Source organism: Felis catus, chromosome B3, assembly GCF_018350175.1.
Source record: "Felis catus isolate Fca126 chromosome B3, F.catus_Fca126_mat1.0, whole genome shotgun sequence".
Classification (NCBI taxonomy): Eukaryota; Metazoa; Chordata; class Mammalia; order Carnivora; family Felidae; genus Felis; species Felis catus.
Genome location: NC_058373.1, coordinates 80,332,945 through 80,352,821, shown reverse-complemented (window position 1 = coordinate 80,352,821; position 19,877 = coordinate 80,332,945). Strand labels below are relative to the sequence as shown.

At 35.6% G+C, this 19,877-nt stretch overlaps 1 protein-coding gene and 1 non-coding gene across 3 annotated transcripts in view; both read right to left on the bottom strand.

Moving 5' to 3' along the window:
• Positions 1–18,802, bottom strand: part of SCFD1 (sec1 family domain containing 1) — a 117,520-nt gene extending 98,718 nt beyond the window's left edge. For both annotated transcript variants that reach the window (XM_023255623.2, XM_023255624.2), the window contains exons 1-7: positions 18,675–18,802; positions 12,141–12,211; positions 9,782–9,870; positions 8,436–8,526; positions 6,116–6,238; positions 4,592–4,679; positions 444–533 (exon numbers count right to left, since the gene is read on the bottom strand). In XM_023255623.2, the coding sequence (XP_023111391.1) occupies positions 444–533; positions 4,592–4,679; positions 6,116–6,238; positions 8,436–8,526; positions 9,782–9,870; positions 12,141–12,211; positions 18,675–18,732 (610 nt within the window). In that variant the 5' untranslated portion in view covers positions 18,733–18,802. The remainder of the gene's footprint in view (positions 1–443; positions 534–4,591; positions 4,680–6,115; positions 6,239–8,435; positions 8,527–9,781; positions 9,871–12,140; positions 12,212–18,674) is intronic.
• LOC111561090 lies at positions 2,769–2,872 on the bottom strand. Its single transcript, XR_002743450.1, has one exon. It is a non-coding gene; the product is annotated as a U6 spliceosomal RNA (small nuclear RNA).
• Positions 18,803–19,877: the final 1,075 nt, after the last annotated feature.

The following is a 19,877-nucleotide window of genomic DNA, read 5'->3' as shown; positions in this document are numbered from 1 at the left end:
CAAAGAAATATTTAAAATTCTGAGAGTATAGATTAATATTATATGTAAACAGTGTTTTCTGGAACTTTCTGAGTGTACCTTAATAGTTACACTTATCTTTCTACTTAAAAGTATATCTGAAATTTTTCCTAATGGAATATTAAAAGAAAATTAGCAGGCACATAGTTTAAGTCACCATCAAACCATTCAAATGTAGAAAATTATAATTACCAAAGACATCTAAGGAAACAACCCAACAGAGCTATGAAATGCTAACTCAAGAGGAATTAAGTACATCAAATTATTAGAAAAATTATGGTTCTGTATAATACAGTATATATGTTTTATCCCAATTCTGGAGAGAGAGCCTACAGAGATCCAGACAAGAGGATCTTGTAACAGATGAAAATGAGCTGTCAAGTCATTTATTTTGAAGAAATAACCAGAAAGATTTGAAAACTTACCCAGTGTAACAAAAAAGCAGAAGAGGCTGTCAACAATAGTGTCCATAACAGTTTCCATTTCTGTGTCTGTGATATCTGGCCTATTAATGGCTAAAGTAACAAATGGGGGAAAAAGTACCAAAATTTATGCCTTGATAACACTGGTAATACTTAAACAAGTAAAATTTTTATGTGTTAAACTTTTAAGTGAATGAGTATACATTAAAAATTATACTATCTCAAAGAAACACAATACCTCAATATCAGAGTAGTATTAAGAAAAAAAACTACCACATAAAGTATACAAAATTTTTGCCAGAAAATAAAAATCATATTCCATAATTTTATTCACAAACATTAGATGGCTTCCAGAAACTATTGATCTCATTAACCAACTACTGCCAGAAAAGGACAATGCAAATCAATTACTGCAAGACCAGTGTCACATATAATTTTCTTTGTATTGTATTAAGTTACATGAATTTCTTTTCTGACGCATTACACTGTACCTAAGTGGTTTCTTAACTTCAGTGGGTATAAGAATCACTCTAGAAATATGAAAGAAGAGAAAGTTTCTCTGGAAGCTATTAAAAATTCAAGTTTCTTAGCCCTTTTCCTCAGGGATTCAATTCAATAGATTCTGATAATTCTAAGAAATCTGCCATTTTTTTTTTAATGTTTACTTATTTTTGAGAGAGAGAGAGATGGGGGTGGGGAGAGTGGGAGGGACAGGGAGGCACAGAGAGGGGGACAGAGGATCTGAAGCAGGCTCTGTGCTGAGAGCAGAGAGCCTGACATGGAATCAAACTCATGAACCCTGTGAGATCATGACCTGAGCTGAAGTCAGATGCTTAACCAACTGAGCCACCCAAGCACCCGAAATCTGCAATTTTGACAAGCACCTCAGAGGATTCTTAGGGCTACATTAAAAAAACAAAACAAAAAAAACCCACACTGCTGTGAAGACTATGCTAGACAAAGACCTTACCTTACTCATCTTCCATCTCACACAATACCTTGGCCCAGTATCTGACAAGTAGATGCTCAGTAAATATTTTTAAGAGACTGACTGGACTAAAAATATTATCTATATAATATTTTTAATTTCCCAACACCCCAAATGTGAAAACAAATATAAAACTCAATACAACTTGTGATTATCATGAGAGGAAAGCAGAATCCAACTGGATATACTGAAATATTTAAAGAAAGTATGAACCATGCAGAGAACATAAAAATAATAAAGAATTCAACCAGGCAATACAGAATCTGGATGAGGGAATGTGCTAATGTTGCACACTGTCATTCATTCATTCAATCATATGACAGAAATGGACAAAAGATACAATGTAAATTATGTAAATTCAAGCTACACCAATCCGGAGAAATACTCAACTCATTCTGTCAATCACTGGTACAGGTAAAATCCAAATGGAAGCCTTCAGCCCTGAGGTCCTATGACCTGGTCTCACACCTCTAAATGAGAACTGACTCGAAGAGTCAAAAAAAATGCCCATCAATGACCTCAACTCATTTATGTTAACAACTTGGTTTGAGATAGTAGCTGACTTTGAAAAGATAAATCTGCTTCCTTTATTGGATAAATTCCCAATTCATGAAAAGTAGATGATATTAATAAAAGCCATGATATCAACATATTTATGTTTGGGATAATCTGTTGAACATGATCACTTAAAGCACTTGCAATGTCTGAGAGGATTTGGCACATCATTACCAAATGGTTAAGAGCACTGTCTCTGGATTGAGTGCCTTGGTTTAATAACCTGGTTCTGCCATTTTCTTATCAAGTTACTGAATTTCAGTGCCTTGGTTACTTCATTCAGAAAATGGGAATAATACCTACTTCACAAAGTTACTCTGAGAAGTAAATGAACCTGTATTGTAAAGTGCTTATAGAACTATCTATTAATATTATAAATATACTATTGAGAATCTAGACAATTAATCACGTAATTATGCTTTAAAATTAAATTTGTACTTTAAATTTAATTCTTAAGTTAATTCTTAATAATTTCAGACATGATTCTTTAAGAAAAAAAATTAATTACATTTATAAGTATGTGAAGGTATAATGAATTTAGGCTCACTATAAATTTAATTATTTTTACAAATTCTTTAAATATTAGATTTATAAATTTGCCTGGTCTCATTTTTAAAGTATTTAAAGAAAATACTAAATTTATAAATGCAATTTAAACTGTTTAAGGGAATTCAGCAAACCAAGTATGCGGACTAAGCTTGTTCATTGGGACTGATTAGAATCTAGTCTGTTTAATCTGAGTTAACTGATCAAAAAAGTTAAGGTGCTTGGTTAGTTTTTTGTTTGTTTTAATGGAACACTTCATGAATGTGCATATTATCCTTGCACAGGGGCCACATTAATCTCTGTATGGTTCTAATGTTAGTCTATGTGTTGCTGAAGTAAGCACAAGGTGCTTTGTTTTTATATAACCAGATTTACAAATAATCTAACAATTGGTAAGTTTAGCTTAAGGTTAGCTGAAGGAAAACTGGGCTTTCAACATGAAAGACAGAGAGACACAGAGTGTGAGCAGGGGAGGGGTAGAGACAGGGGAGACACGGAATCTGAAGCAGGCTCCAGGCTCTGAGCTGTCAGCACAGAGCCTGACGTGGGGCTCGAACTCACCAACCGTTGAGATCATGACCTGAGATGAAGTCGGTCACTTAACCAACTGAGACACCCTGGCGCCTCTTAAACAGCTAATTAATTTACAACTCAGTTAATTGTAAATAGATTTATATAAGTAACAACTGTCAAAAATCTATGACGTGGGTAATTCACCAAACACTTAAGGATGTTGTTTAATTTCACCAACAAAGCATGCTACAGAGCTCAGTAAAAACAAAAAATTGATGTTCTCTTCTCTCAGGGAGCTTAACATCTGGTCCAGTATTTCATAATAGGTACCACTGGCATTTTGAGCAGATAGTTTTCAGTTATGAGCATCATTTACACACTGCAGAACATCTAGCATCCTTAGTCCCTGCTCAATGAATGCTAGTAGAGTCCAGCTAAATGTGACAATTAGAAACACCCTTATACGTTTCCAAATGTCCTGTTAGATGGACATACTCTCCACTTAAGAACCACTGAAATTTTAGCCACAAACATCTCAATCCTAAAGGAGCAAAATTGATTATTTCAATAAACTGGCTAATCATTATCTCCTATAGTCTGCGTTTCCTTTAAAATATTCCATATAAATAATCAATGGAAATACAAGTTTTAGGTAGGCAAGATGAGTAAGTTTTAGAGATCTGCTATACAACACTATCTATAGTAAATACTGTATTGTATACTTAAAAAGGTTAAAGAAGTAGAACTCATGTTAAGTGTTTCACACACAGAAAAAGCAACACAGACAATAAAATGTGGTATAGGTGTTGTGTGGTTGTGTGTTTGTATGCATGTGTGGCCTGTTAGTTTTAATCTGCATCCAGGAATGGTCTGTTTACCAAAAGTGGGAATGCAAACTCCAGAGATGGTTAGATAGCATTTGATCAAATACAAATATTCAATCTACTGGTGAATAAACATGGTATAAAAATCAAGGGAGTCTAACAATCTGTATTTGAAAATGGCACCTATACTTCATTCCTTAATAGTGCTATAGTAGCTGTTGACGCCTTAGCCAACCTTTTGTGAATATTTATGTGCCAGAAACTTTTCTAGGCATTTTACACACACTAATCCATTTAATTCCCACAAAAACTCTGTGAGGTAGATAATATTATTATTCCCACTTTACAGATGACGAAAACTAAAGCACAGAGAAGCAGAGTAACTTGTTCTTGTCCAAGACTCAAAGTAGTAGAAGACTCATTGAATCCTACTACTAAAATACTGTCTTACTTGTCATGAATAAACCATTCATGTAAGCTGCTGTGGGGTAGGTACCTAAAAAGTCAGAGGTTTGGTACCTCATTGAGCTTGCAAAACACGTCTAGTACATGTTGTTATATGTGACAAAATTCAGTCTAAGACTTGTTTTGTGTGCTTTAAAAAATCTTTTACAGTTGTACTACTGTAAACAAAGCTGGTTTTTGAGAGTACTAAATGTGCTATTTTTTTTTTTTACAGTACATCACTCATTTTAACGAATTACAATATTCCTGTTTTTACATACCACGATATGAAACAAGCTCCTTATTTTGATTACATAATACAAACATATCATCTTCCAAAGTAATAAAATTGAGATACTGATCAAAAACCTGGAAATAAAAGAAAAGGTTTATACATCAATTTTACAATATTTTTGAAAATTTTATTTATTTTGAAAGAGAAAGAGAATGAGTGGGGTGGGGACAGAGGATTCAAAGCAGGCTCCAGCTGACAGGAGAGAGCCAAATGTGGGCCTCAAACTCACTAACTGTGAGACCAAGAGTTGCATGCTACACTGAGCCAGCCAGTCACCCCAATTTTGCAATACTGAAAGCACATTTAGCTTGACTTAATCAACCAATGGAAAATAATGGAAAAAATTACCATTATATTTAATAACTAAAAATTATACCATGTGGCAGATTGCCTCACTGGGTAAGAATGAGGAGTTGATATTAAAAAGGAATATAAACAAGACTTTGGTCAATAAATTATCAAGGAGGAGAGTACTATCTTCAGATAACAACATTTATGAAGATAAAAAGATTTTTTCAAAAACTGTGCTTGGGATGGGAATGCATATCAGTTTTGAAGAAAAAAATTGCAATTTAATTTTTATGTTCACTTTAATCACACTTTCCTAAGTAAGTCATAGTAACAATTTTTCCACCATGAACACTTATAAGTGGGAAAAAAGTTATACTAGTTCTTTAGAAGGGCAAATCAGGAGAAAAATTAAGAAAATTCTTAGAAGTACACTGAATTTAGTTAAACAAACTGAAAACCATTCCTATTATTTTATGTAAAATAATAAACTTTGAAAAGAAAGAACATTAAAACATAAGCCTCAAAAACTAATCAGAAGTAATAGTAGACTATCTAAATCTTAGAATGAAAACTCAGTGGGAAAAAATGGGAAGCAAATGCATGGTTGTTTTGTCTTTTATTTGCCCTATATGATTCCCCAGAATTTCATGTCTTGTCCAATGTCAAGAAGCACAAGGCACAGTACTGCTATAACCAAGAAAAGATTTTACAGATTTATTTATAACTAAGGTGAACCTATCTAAATGGTAAATATGATGCAGAACTGCTGGCCTGTTGTAAATTCCTTCCCTCTTATAAAATGTAATGTAACTTCGTTGGATCTTCTCTCCTAAGTAAGACCTGAAGATAATACGGTGACTATAGTGACTATAAATAAAATAATGTCAACATATTTTTAGTATAATTTGTAACAACCCAACTGTCAAACTATTTCTAAGTTGAGCTAAAAAGATGATACAAATCCTAGACTAAAACAAAGACTGATTAAGCATTTTATTTTTATCTTTCAAATTCATCAAATAACAGGTACCATTAGTTTGGTGTATTCTGCCTAGTTCAAATTATAGGTAATTTACATTATCAAAAAAAGTATTGAGTCTAAATATTTCTTAGGTTGACCTTGTCTTTTGTAAATGAGAAACTTCAGTGAACTAACAGGTTTTAAAATACACTAAATTTTACATTAACAAAATGTCATCAGCTAATCAAAATCTCTTACCTTGGCTACTTGTGTTACTGCACTAGCAGCTAATGCTGCATTTGCAATATCTTCCAGTTTACTTCTTGAAATAGCAGAAATAAAATTTAAGTAATATGATTCATAGAGTTGATTTCGCAGATCCTATAAATACAATGAATACTTCATTCCTATGCACACATATAAAAGATGACCACAGACAGAAATCATTTAGAAACTGTAAGAGTAAGATTTTGGAGGATAATACACATATTTAAATGACAATTAAAAAAAACCCAAGAGAAGAAAGTTATGTAGAAGTACTAGTTACTTGGTTGCCAGATATAATGGACCTATATATTAATAATTAAATTTATAATTCTATTATCAATAAAATTCTACTAATTATAGTATCACACAAAACTGCTTTGAAATAGTTTATTTGCCTTTTTCTCAAAAATCTCCAGAAATGGCTCTCTTGTATAGTAAAATGCTTATTATATTTTGCAGCTAATACCTTCTATTGCTCTTAATAAAACAACACACTTCCTTCACTGTTCAGACATAATTCCAATGACCAATTCCAGAAGTATTACTTCTCAATCATCCGAAAGTACCATAATTTAAGTTATGCAAATTCTTAAATCAAATTTACTTATCTTCTTAAACTCTAGGAAAAATAGATACCTAAATAACCATACAGGCATACCTTGGATATATTGCAGGTTCAGTTCCAGACCACCACAATAAAGCGAACATTGTAATAAAATGAGTCAAAATAATTTTCTGGTTTCCCAGTGTCTATGAAAATTATGTTCACACTATACTGTGGTCTATTAAGTGTGCAAGAGTCTTATGTCTAAAAAAAAGAGTATATACCTTAATTAAAAAATACTTCAGGGGCGCCTGGGTGGCTCAGTCGGTTAGGTGTCCGACTTCGGCTCAGGTCATGATCTCGCGGTCTGTGATTTCGAGCCCCGCGTCGGGCTCTGTGCTGACTGCTCAGAGCCTGGAGCCTGTTTCAGATTCTGTGTCTCCCTCTCTGTGACCCTCCCCCGTTCATGCTCTGTCTCTCTCTGTCTCAAAAATAAATAAACGTTAAAAAAAAAAAAATACTTCACTGCTAAAAAATTTAAGCTTTCAGTGAATTATCACTGATCACAGGTCACTATAACAAATATAATAATAAAAGAGTTTGAAATAGTCTGATTATTACCGAAACGTGACAGAGAGGCAGAAAGTGAGTTAATGTTATTGGAAAAATGGCATCAACAGACCTGCTTGATGCAGAGTTGTGACAAACCTTCTCTTTCTAAAAAAGTGAATTATCTGTGAAACCTAATAAAACAAGGTATGCCTGCATTTCTTTGAATCTAAGAAAATGTCAATTGAAAGAGGCACCATTATGTTATGTAACACCAAGAAAGAATTAATGCTCCCAATAAAATTCTATAACACACCATCAATTTTAAGATGCATCTGGTATTGGAGATGTTTAAATGTGAAAAACTGAGGATTTGGAGGCTGTGTGAAGAAGGTAGCAAGCAGGGCAGTGGTTTAACAAAGGTTGGGACATTGGTTAAAGGATAAAGGACTAATAATTATGAGGACTGAGAAAATAAGTATGTTGAGGATATTGGGAGTCATGTTTGTCACTGTCAGAAAAAGGAGTTACAAATTTGTAAAGGGAAAAAGAAACAACTAGGATAAATCTTGTATTTCTGAAATGAAACTGTTTTGGATATTATATATGTCTACAGAGATAAGGAAGAAAATTGCTAGAGTTAAATACAGAAATAACAATGCTGATTCCAAGAGACACATGTACCCCAACGTTTGGCTACTGACAATAGCCAAAGTTTGGAAAGGGCCCAAATGTCCACCAACTGCTGAATGGATAAAGAAGATGTGGTATACATATTCAATGAAATGTACTCGGCAACCAAAAAGAATGAAATCTTGCCATTTACAACTCTGTGGATCGAACTAGAATGTATTATGCTAAGTGAAATTAGTTCAGTCAGAGACAAATATATGACTTCACTCATATGTGGGATTTAAGATACAAAACAGGAGAACATAATGGAAGGGAAGCAAAAATAATATAAAAATAGGAAGGGAGACAACCCATAAGACACTCTTAAAACTAGAGAACAAATGGAGGGTTGCTGGAGGGGTGCTGAATGGGGGCAAGGGCTAAAGGGGAGAGGGGCATTAAGGAGGATACTGGTTGGGATGAGCACTGGCTATTAAATGTTAAATGATGAATCACTAAATTCTATTCCTGAAAAAAATTTTTTTGATTAATAATATAAATAAAAAATTAAAAAAACCTGTCTCCACATATAAGAACTCATATTACCTGGCACATTCTGTCAATATTTTCTTCAGTTGGCATTACAAAGTACACTGCGGGAACATCTGGAATAGGATCTCGATCAGAGTGTAAAAGCCTAAAGAACATAAAATTCAACTTTTTCTTAGTCATTTATCTAAAAAGATCGTTTAAAACAGTACTTCTCAAATCAAGGATGAATCATTTTATAGACAATGACCAGTACACTAAAAGCTCTTGCTTCAATTAATCGTTTAACCCAGGCTTCTCCTTTTATCAGTGCTAACATTATTTGTTAGTAAGATCCTAATGTCAGTCTTCATCTCTTCTATTACAATCACCTTTATTTCTAATACCAATATTCTTCCTGAATAAGAACTAAAGCACATTCAATAGCAATTTTATTCCCATTTTTCACAGAAATATGTTTGGGGGAGGGTGAGCAGAGGAAAAATTCAGTTCTCCAAGAGAGGGAAAACAGGAAGCTGGAGGAGTCTTTAAAAACAATGAAAAAATTTAACCATAAGTAAAATCAAGTGTGTGTGTGTGTGTGTGTGTGTGTGTGTGTATACATACATACACACACTTTAATGTTTATTTTCGAGAGAGAAAGAGAGCAGGGGAGGGGCAGAGACAGAGGGAGACAGATTTGTTATATTTATCAAACATACCAGAAATAATATAATCAAATACATTCAGTAGTTAAGAAGACAACATAGATAGCTCCTATAGTGGTTAACAATCATTATCCCATAGATACTTAAATTTTTCATATTAACGATAAACTAATTTAGACATTCTTTAAAAAGTATATTCAGGGGTGCCTGGGTGGCTCAGTCAGTTGAGCGTCCGATTTCAGCTCAGGTCATGATCTCACGGTTTGTGAGTTTGGGGCCCACATTGGGCTCTGTGCTGACAGCTCAGAGCCTGGAGCCTGCTTCAGATTCTGTGTCTCCCTCTCTCTCTGCCCCTCCCTGACTTGTGCTGTCTCTATCAAAAATAAATAAATGCAAAAAAAAAAAATTAAAAAAAAAATAAATAAAAAGCATATTCAAACTGAAGTAATAAAAAATTTTCAGAGATGGAAGAGAACTTAAGACAACCAGTTCTGTTCTTTCATATAAGAGGGTAAACTAGTCTTTACGAAAAGACATGAGAGAGAAAATTTAAATTCTGAAATTATAAAACCTCAGACTGAGAATTATTTCTAACTTCAAAGTAAATAGTTAAATGTTGTTTTATACAAGTACTGTAACCTAACATTTTCTGTATAAATCATGTCCTTTAATAACTGGATTTCAAGGTGGCCAAAGATATCCTTCAGCAATGTATCTGAAAACAAATGTCATTATTAGAAACATGTTAAAACTCACAGATGCAGAGTGATTCCCATGTCTCTCAGCTCTTTTACTGATAGCAGTGGAGAGATGATATCTTGGCCAAATCTGTCATAAATGAGCACCTGGTTTAAAAAAAAACGTGTTTTCGAAACATTATCAGTAAACAGCTGACAGAGAGCTCATATTAAGACAATGTTGAAGTATATTCTATTTTAATAAATCATGTATGCTGAATTCTTATACTTACCTCAATTTAATATTTTCTGTCATTGCCCAAAACGTTCACGTATGTCATAATCTAGTTTTTAAAGCATGATCACTTAGGCTAAATTAATATTACATAAATTTATTCTCATAGAATATTTTTGCTAGGATAAACGTACTAGCAACTACAAAATACTTATCTTAAGCTATAATAAAGGATCTTTAATATTCAGCAAACTCACATACACTTCCCCACCAAATTTACATCAATCCTTTCTAAAAAGAGAGAAGTAAAAATAGTCCCTCTCAAAACTAATGGGTAACAGGTTCTAAGACTGTAAAGAAAATTTGGTAATTTAAGCATCTCAGGTTAGTAAGATGCTCATTTAAAAAATGAGTGAGTGACTGGGTTGGCTGGGTGGCTCAGCCGGTTAAGCATCTGACTTCGGTTCATGTCATGATCTTGTGATTCTTGGGTTCAAGCCCTGAATTGGGCTCTGTGCTGACAGCTCAGAGCTCTGAAGCAGGCTTCAGATTCTGTGTCTTCCTCTCTCTCTGCTCCTCCCCTGTGTGACTCTCTCTCAGGAAATGAATAAACATAAATAAACAATTTTAAAGAATTAAGTCCCTAAAGAGTACATGCTAGCCTTATTCTGTCACATACATTTCTTCACATTCTAAAATATTATAACTGACATCTTTGAGGGGTAGAAAGAACTCTGAATCTTCTAACTTAAAATTAGTTTTAGAGTTAAGGCTAATAAAAGAGAAATTTCAACTAGTGTTTCTTTACAACTACATCAATAATTCTTTACAGAATAAAAAATTGCTAATGAGGGATGAAACATGCTGTCATAAAAAAATGTGTTTCCTATATGACAGCATTTCCTTTAGAATAGCTAAAACTCTTGGGTGCCTGGGTAGCTCAGTCAGTTAAGTGTCTGGCTTCGGCTCAGGTCATGATTTTACCATCCATGAGTCCTGCATCGGGCTCTGTGCCGACGGCTCAGAGCCTCGAGCCTGTTTCTGATTCTGTGTCTCCCTCTCTTTCTGCCCCTTCCCCACTCATGCTCTCTCTCAAAAATAAAATAAAAACATAAAAAAAATTAAAAAATAAAAGCTAAAACTCTTCTGCTCTAGTTCTAAGAGGTTGGGTGTTTCATTTCTCATAAGTATCTTCCATCTCTAAATCTCAATATATCTATATTATTAATCTTGTGATACATAAGTAATGGATAGGGAAAGAATTTGACACAAATCAGATTGTACCCAAGAAATTCTCGAGCTATTTAATTCAAAAGCTTAATAAAGGCTTTAGAAACAATAATCGAGCATTGTTTATTCAAGGAGCAATAACAGGATGCCCACAAATAAACACGAAAGAAGGCAAAAATTAGGGGATATTTTGAAGCTTAACCTAGGAATTCATATAGATGACCTTAGCCATCTTTAGAGTTAACCAAAGGACTTATAAGGATCATCAGAGTTTTCAAAACACCCCAAATAGTTACCAGGTTGAGTTGTTCTCAATTATTAACAAAAAAGAAATATAAAGTGACTATAAACTAACAAGTGTAAACCTAAGCAGCTGAATTCTAGTCTGTCTGAAGAAAAAAAGTATGAAGTTTAAAATGAACAAGCTTAAAGAACAGGAATTTTTAAAGGTACTTCATCATTTCTCAAGGGAGAAATATTATAGATTGCTTTCTGGTCCAATTAACAATTTTACTGACAGTTTTATATATCATAAATTAAGCAGCATTATGGTTTACAAATCACTGTCTCATGAGTCGGTTAAAACTGGCATTCTGGTTTACAGATCACTCTCTACCCAAGTCTGACTAACCTTGAACAAGCTTGCGAGATCCAAATTCTGGACCTGCAAAGCGGAACAAAACATCAACCAGATGAAAGACCTACTAGTGAGGGGCCATTCAAGAGATCCCTGGATGCATATTATTATCCTTGCCTGTCTCCCTCCATAAAATGTTTATTAAAAAGATTCACATTAAGAAACCATGTTAAATAAAAATAAACTCTCCATGCATAACTAAAATGTGCTACTGTTCAGCATTAACAAGAAATTCCCTCCAATCACCACCAATAAAGACCAAGCAAAAATAATTAAAATAAATTAAAGTTAAAATATTAAATAAAGTTAAATTAAAATTAAAATAAAGTCTCTTACCTTCCATACTGGTTCTCCAGTGCTGTTTTTAACATGAGGCACATTGAAATTCAGCATACGCTTCAAAGCCACTGGAAATGAAAACAGTCTTATTAAATATTATCATTGTCGGGGGCGCCTGGGTGGCTCAGTTGGTTAAGCATCCGACTTCAGCTCAGGTCATGATCTCACAGTCCGTGAGTTCGAGCCCCGTGTCGGGCTCTGTGCGACAGCTCAGAGCCTGGGACCTGCTTCAGGTTCTGTGCCTCCCTCTCTCTCTGCCCCTCCCCTGCTCATGCTCTGTCTCTCTCTGTCTCAAAAATAAATAAAAAACATTATAAAAAATTTTTTTTAAATATTATCATTGTGGAACGCCTGGGTGGCTCAGTCAGTTAAGCAACCGACTTCAGCTCAGGTCACATTCTCACGGTTTGTGAGTCAAGCCCCATGTCAGGCTCTGTGCTGACAACTCAGAGCCTGAAGCCTGCTTCAGATTCTGTGTCTCCCTCTCTCTCTCTGCCTGCTCCCTGCTCACACTCTGTGTCTCTCTCAAAAATAAATAAAAAACATTAAAAGAATTAAAAAAAAATTATCATTGTTTTTCATGATTTCATTCCCCACCCCCCTCATCTATTACTTACCACCTCAAAACAAAATGCACAAATCACTCTAGTGAAACTGATAAATCAAATGAATGGATATGTAAAAGCAGGTCAGACTGTGCAAGACCATTCCATCAACAGCTAATTGGGCAAGTGTTTGGGGAGATTTTCTGTCCCCAGATGACAATGTGGAAAATGTTCTGAAAGAAGCCTTTTCCATTCCTCCTGACAAGCCCCACACTACATTTTTTTGGTTAGTTTAAAAATATTTTAATTCCAGTATAGTTAACATACAGTGTTATACTAGTTGTAGATATATGATAGAGTAATTCAATAATTCTGTACATTACTCAGTGCTCATCATGATGTGTACTCTTTAATCCCCATCACCTATTTTACTCATCTCCCCACCCACCTCCCCTCTGATAACCATCAATTTGTTCTCTATAGTTAGGAGTCTGTTCTTGGTTTATTCTTTTTCTTTCTCCTTTGCTTGTCTTATTTCTTAAATTCCACATGAGTAAAATCATATGGTATTTGTCTTTCTCCGATTTATTTCACTTAGCATTATACTGTCTAGCTCCATCCACGTTGTTGCAAATGATAAAGGGATAGCATCTAAAATATATAAAGAACTTATACAACTTAACAACCAAAAAACAAATAATCCAATTAAAAACGGGCAGAAGACATCAATAGACATTTCCTCATACATTTTATACAGATGCAAAAAGAAATTTTATCAACTACAAATTTGCAGTGGTCTCAATAGATAACTGGTGTTGTTGTCTATTTACTACTGTCTGGCTGAAAGCACAGATCAGCATCACTCTTTTGAAAAACAAAAACTACATAGGATATATTTAAGTGGTTCATATACAAAACCTTCATACAGTAGGTCTATGTTTTAGTTATCTTGTAATACATTTTATGACCAATTTGTCTCATCAGATTCAATGAAAAGTTATACTGTTCAATATTATATGCTCCATGGAAAAAGTGAGACTTTCCCAAAGATATGGTAGATAACTCCTGATAAGAAAATATACAATTTCTAAAATCAAAGCAGTTATGCTCTATGTGTTATTGAATTTTGAGATTTTTAGTGCTCATCTGTTCATGTGTATTACAGATTCAGAAATATTTTCTAAGGAAAATTAAAATCTCTCTATACTTCTGTGTGAAGTTGAAAAGTCCTTGGGGTGCCTGGATGGCTCAGTTGATTAAGCGTCGACTTCTGCACAGGTCATGATCTCACGGTTCATGAGTTCCAGCCCCGCATGGGGCTCTGTGCCAACAGCTCAGAGCCTAGAGCCTGGAGCCTGCTTTGGATTCTGTGTCTCCCTCTCTCTCTGACCCTCCCCCATTCATGCTCTGTCTCTGTCTCAAAAATAAACATAAAAAAAAATTTAATAATTTAAAAAAAAAAAGGAAAGGCCAAATATTCAAGGAAGGATATTAGTTGGGTAATTAAATTTTTAAGATTGGCAACCCTGAAATCTATTTGGTTGATCTTTAAAAGCATTTGGGGGTTCCTGGGTGGCTCAGGTGGTTAAGCTTCCAACTTTGGCTCAGGTCATGATCTCATGGTTCCTGTGTTCGAGGTCCACATCGGGCTCTGTGCTGATGGCTCAGGGCCTGGAACCTGCTTCGAATTCTGCATCTCCCTCTTTCTCTGCTCCTCCCCTGCTCATGCTCTGTCTCTCCCACAAAAATAAACAAACATTTAAAAAAAATAAAAAATAAAATCATTTGGATTAGACTTTATTAACACAAAATAATCTACAGGTCATACTCTTCCCTACATAATACATTATACTATATATTATATATATAGTATATATAATTGACCATATAATATTCAAATCACCAGTGTATTAATTTTTGGTATATTGATTCACACACTAGAGAAACCTCTATTAAATGCTAAGCTTACAAATACTATGATATTATACAAAAAAAAATACATAAACAAGCAAAAAAACACTTTGGTACTTAAAACTGAAGTAACATAGGAGGCATACAAGGTGCTGCAGAATGAACTCTCCCACTGAGCTTTTGGCAAGTTCTTCCACCTCCAGGCAATATAGCCATCATCACCCTGGCACCCATGGCCCAACAAAAAGAAAATCTTGTTTCTAGGAACTGTTCACATTCTTGGGACAACTAGGAAAAACCACAGCCCAGGCTGCATCAGAGTCCCAGGTGTATAGTTTCTCTAGAGCTAGGCCTTACTTTACTGAAAAAGGCCAGTATCAGCAGATATTCCCACATCTGCCTTCCTAGTCCCATCTAGGTGAGTTTCTTCAACTGTGACCCTTGGCTAACTTGTTAACAGATTTTGACACAGTGGATTCCTTAATAAAGTACAGGGCCTGTGTTCAAAGAATATGTAAGAATGTATTTTTAGTTTCATCAGAGTAACTCTCCTATAGGCTTAAATCATTGCTTTTAAATGAAATGGCAAACTAGTTTTCTTTATTGGCTCTAAACATATCATTTCTAGACTTGGTTATTATAGTTTCACCCTAACCTGAAATATTTTCTTTACTCATCTGCTATATATTCAACCACATTTACTATTCATTCAACAAATGTTTAGTTATTGTTTACCATATGCTGGGCACTGCTCCAGCCGATGGCACTAAACACAACAGACTGAATAAAAATTACCTATACTCAAGGAACTTTCATTTTAGTTGGGGTAAAAAGACAACAGATTAAGTTAAACATATGGCATATAAGATTATATTAAGTGCTATGGAGTAAAACAAAGGGAAGGGGGGAGAGCTGCAGTGTAATTTTAGTTTTACTTATTTTTATTAAAAAAAAAATTTTTAGTGTTTATTAATTTTGAGGGGGGGGGGCAGAGCGATAATCCCAAGCAGGCTCCATGCTGTCAGCGCAGAGCCTGATGTGGGGCTCAAACCGTGAGATCATGACCTGAGCCAAGATCAAGAGTCAAATGCTTAACCAACTGACCCATCCAGGAGCCCCTGCAGTGTAATTAAAAAAAAAATTTTTTAACGCTTATTTATTATTGAGAGAGCATGAGCATGGGAGGGGCAGAGAAAGGAGGAGACACAGAATCCAAAGCAGGCTCCAGGCCCTGAGCTATCAGCACAGAGCCTGACGTGGGGCTTGAACTCACAAACTGTGAGATCATGACCTGAGCTGAAGTCAGATGCTTAACTGACTGAGCCACCCAGGTGCCCCCTTGCAGTGTAATTTTAAATAGAGTAGACATGAAAGGCCTCCTGAGAGGGTAACATTTGAGTAAAGATGAGAGAGTGAGCCATGCAGATGTCTCTGAAAGAATATCCAGAAAGGGGTAACAAATAAAAAGGCTCTCAAGTGGGAGCATTCCAACGTGTTCAAGCAAAGGGGAGAGTAATAGGGAGTCAGGTCAGAAAGTTAAGCAGGAAATATATCACATAAGGCCTTGTAGACCACTATAATATTATTTTGGTTTTTACCAGGATTGAAATGGAAAGCTGTTGGAGAGTTCTGCGCAAATATGTGACAAGATCACTTTGTTACTTTGTGGGGGAAAAAAATGAAGGGGAACAGGAATATAACAGCAAAACAACTAAATAAGAGGTTACTGCAGAAATTCTTGGCGTTCTGGACCTGCGTGAAAGCAATGCCAACAGTCAGATTGTGAATGTATTTTCAGAGTAGAGCTGATAACATTTACTCACAGATCTGATGTGGGATATGAAAAACAGAAGTCAAGAAACCTTAAAGGTTTCTGACCTGTGCAACTAACTACAAGGGTGGAGTTGCTATTAATTGAAATGGGGTAAATGGAATTCAGAGGAAAAGGTCCAGGCCTGAGATATAAATTTGGGGATTATTAGCATATAGATGATATCTAAAGCCAAGAGGCTACATTATTAGGTCACTGCAAGAAAGAAAGCAGTGGATCTGCGGCTTGCCAAGGTTGAGAAGCGGGAGTGTTGAGCAAGAACCTTCAACAGAGAGGCATGCATGAAGGGCAACGATAGGTAACACAGGATGTTGTCTGTTGCACTAAAGGTAAGAATAAAGAGGGTGAGTGATCCAAGAAACTTTCACAAATCAGATGACTTTTAAGGTGACCTTTAAAAGATAAATATTCTTCAAGCAGGAAAACAAAAAATAGCCATGCTAGTTAGTTATCCTCTCTATACCTTAGTTTTCTCATCTATAAAATGGAGACAATACACATAAAATCACTTAAAACAATGCTTAGGAATACTATTCAGTATCAGCTATTAGCTACCCAAATAGATCGCAAATTCCTGTGTCCCATGGTGTCTTCATCTAGAATATTTGAGAACTGATTTTGAGTTACTTCCAAAAACATTCTCAATAGTCATGAGGGAAAGGTTTACTTCTGGTACTCTAGCACACATATAGGGGTTTACCTTTGTCCGAAAATAAGACAGAACTCAACTAGAGTACTAATCTGATAAATGATTATTATGGCATAACCTATCTAGTTGTAATGTGAAATCTTACTACAATGAAGTGTATTTCCACAGAAATTGAAATTATATTAGGATTCAACATTCTACAAAGTTTCTGCATATAAAAATTACTACCATAAAAATTTTATTTTTCAAAACGCTGCTTTCTATTGGTTTCTAAGCAAAACGCTGCTTTCTAAGTCTTCCTTGATATGTTATTTTAATATGTAACATGACCTAATTCATTGAGCTTCATTAAGCTGTCAGAACCATACTGCAAAGACAAGTGGGGCTTCTATTTGCTTACTGGTAAAACGTATGGCAGGTATTCCCCAAACCTTACTTATTTAAATTATGCCAAACTTCACCTGATAGCTTATACTAAATTTATCTAATGGAAAAAGCAGAACACAATTCCATATGCACTGTGTTATTACTAAATAGTCTAATCATTAATTTTTTCTTTGAATTCCTAAGGAAGGAATCAAGCACGGCTGAAATCCCTTCTGGTAAGCCATATTAATTGTAACCATTTATTTTCCAGTTCGAATTAACATGCAAAAGAACTTAATTACAAGGGAAAGAATTTCCAATTGTGCATACTCTTGATGGTTCGTTTCTATCAGCTCCTCAAAATTCACAGCCTGCCAACTTTCAGGACAATTCGCTAACAGGAACAAACCATTAGCCTGTAGCTAACAATTATAAACTCTGTTGTCATCAGAAGTTTACAAAAAATAAGTAAAAACAAAATATCTAACATGTAAAAATATGAAAGCTAAAGGTAAGAAATATGTACTTAAAAAAAACACATTTAACGGTACAAACAGAAGCTGTGTGACTGCTCTGTCGAGGATGAAACTAATAGTTTTACAACACTAATCTGTCAAACGGTTAAAATGACAAAGCTACTAATTCATTTGTTTTTTGCCATTCTTGAATTCCATTCCAGTAAGCTAAAGAAGGAAATCTTTATCACTGGGCATTTCTCTTCAGGTACCCCCAAAAGACTGGTCCAAAGAAGAGAAATGGCAGAAGGTAAGCTGCTCTGAAAGAATACTTAAATTTTGTAATTGTGAAGGAAATGCCCCCAAACGAAACTCTTTCAACATTAAAATCTAGAGAAGACCTGGACCAGGCACAGAAACAAACCCGGAGACTTCATAGGTGGCAACACAGGGGAATATCTATGTTGTTATCTGCCAGCTGCCAGATATTCTTGTGATGGCCTTTTGAGGCCCATCAGAAAAGGGACAAGGGCAGGGCCATAGCAACCCTTAAGCCCCTTTTCCTGAACCACAAATGAGGCCGCGTTCTCGAGCTATTACATCTCTTGCCTAAAAACTCAAAAGGGGAGGGGCTCTCGATGCTCTGGGAACTGGATTGAGCTTCAGGAGGTCCATCTCAGAGCTGCACACACCACGACCGAGGGAGGGCGACAAGCAGAAGAAGAAATCCCCACCACAGGCACAAAACCGCAGGGAGAAGGGAGTAAGACGTACCTGTTTGTCTCTCTCGAATACTGGCTGCTGCAGCCGTCGCCATCTTGACTCCCACCATCCACTGCCCGGTTAGCGAAGAACCCGAGGATTACGTGGCTGCCCGGACTGCCCCGGAAGCAAAGCCCAGAGGGGCGGGGTCAAGGGAGGTTCCTGGTGGCCGGATCCCGCCTCCTTCAGCTCTCTTCAGAACTTGGAGACGCAGTGAGCTTAGTTAGTACCTGAACACCTGGTAGTGCTTACTTTCCAGCTGCGTAATAGTAGGAATTTTTATCCTATCTAATCAAGCCACAGCTTCTCAGATGGTAGCTGCGTTGAATAGAGTTGCTAGGGTAGGAGTGTGGTGTAATGCAAAGAACCTAATTAAATACTAAATTGGTCGTTTACAGATCTCTTAAGTGGTGAGAAGGCTCTAGGGGATCTAAAGATCACTGGACTAAAGTAAATGAAGCTCCAGGAACAAAGTAGGCGTTTAAAAGCTGACTCCATTCTCCTTCCCAGTGCAGCAGGAGAGGTCTCCCCTTTGCCCCTTTCCCAGGAAACAGGCAGCTTTGGAGCATTGCTCTAATTTGGCAGATTTCTCGATCTTATCTTTTAGGCAAAACGGTCTAGTTTTATGGTGTTTTGCGTACATAAACACAGGAGCTAGTAAGATTCAAAATAGCAAACTGAATATCCTCCTCCTTTGCTTTTAGTAACTGCAAAAATCACATGTGGGGGAGGGTTGCTTGGTTAATGGACAGCTGGTTTTTAATATACACTTGAAACTGCGTGATGACAAAACATAACCGATATTGATAACTAATTTTGGTTATTGTGTAATTTTTTTGTCTTTATCAAGGTGTAATTGACAAATTCAAAAGATAAAGTTTACACTGTGATGATCTGATATAGTTATATATTGTGAAGGGTTCCCCCCATCTAGTTATCACATCCATTACTTCACATATTTATCTTTGTTTTGGTGAGATTTAAAATCTACTCAGTAAATTTCAATTATACAATAATCAACTGTAGTCACCATGTTATATATTAGGTCTCAGACCTTATTCATCTTCTAGCTGAAAAGTTGTTACTGCATCAAATGACCTACATGTATAATATTAAAAAAAAAAAAAAGTCAAATTCATGGAAACAAAGAGTGGTTACCAGGGACAAGTGACTGGGGAAAATAGGAAGAGGTTGATCAAAGATTATGAACCTACA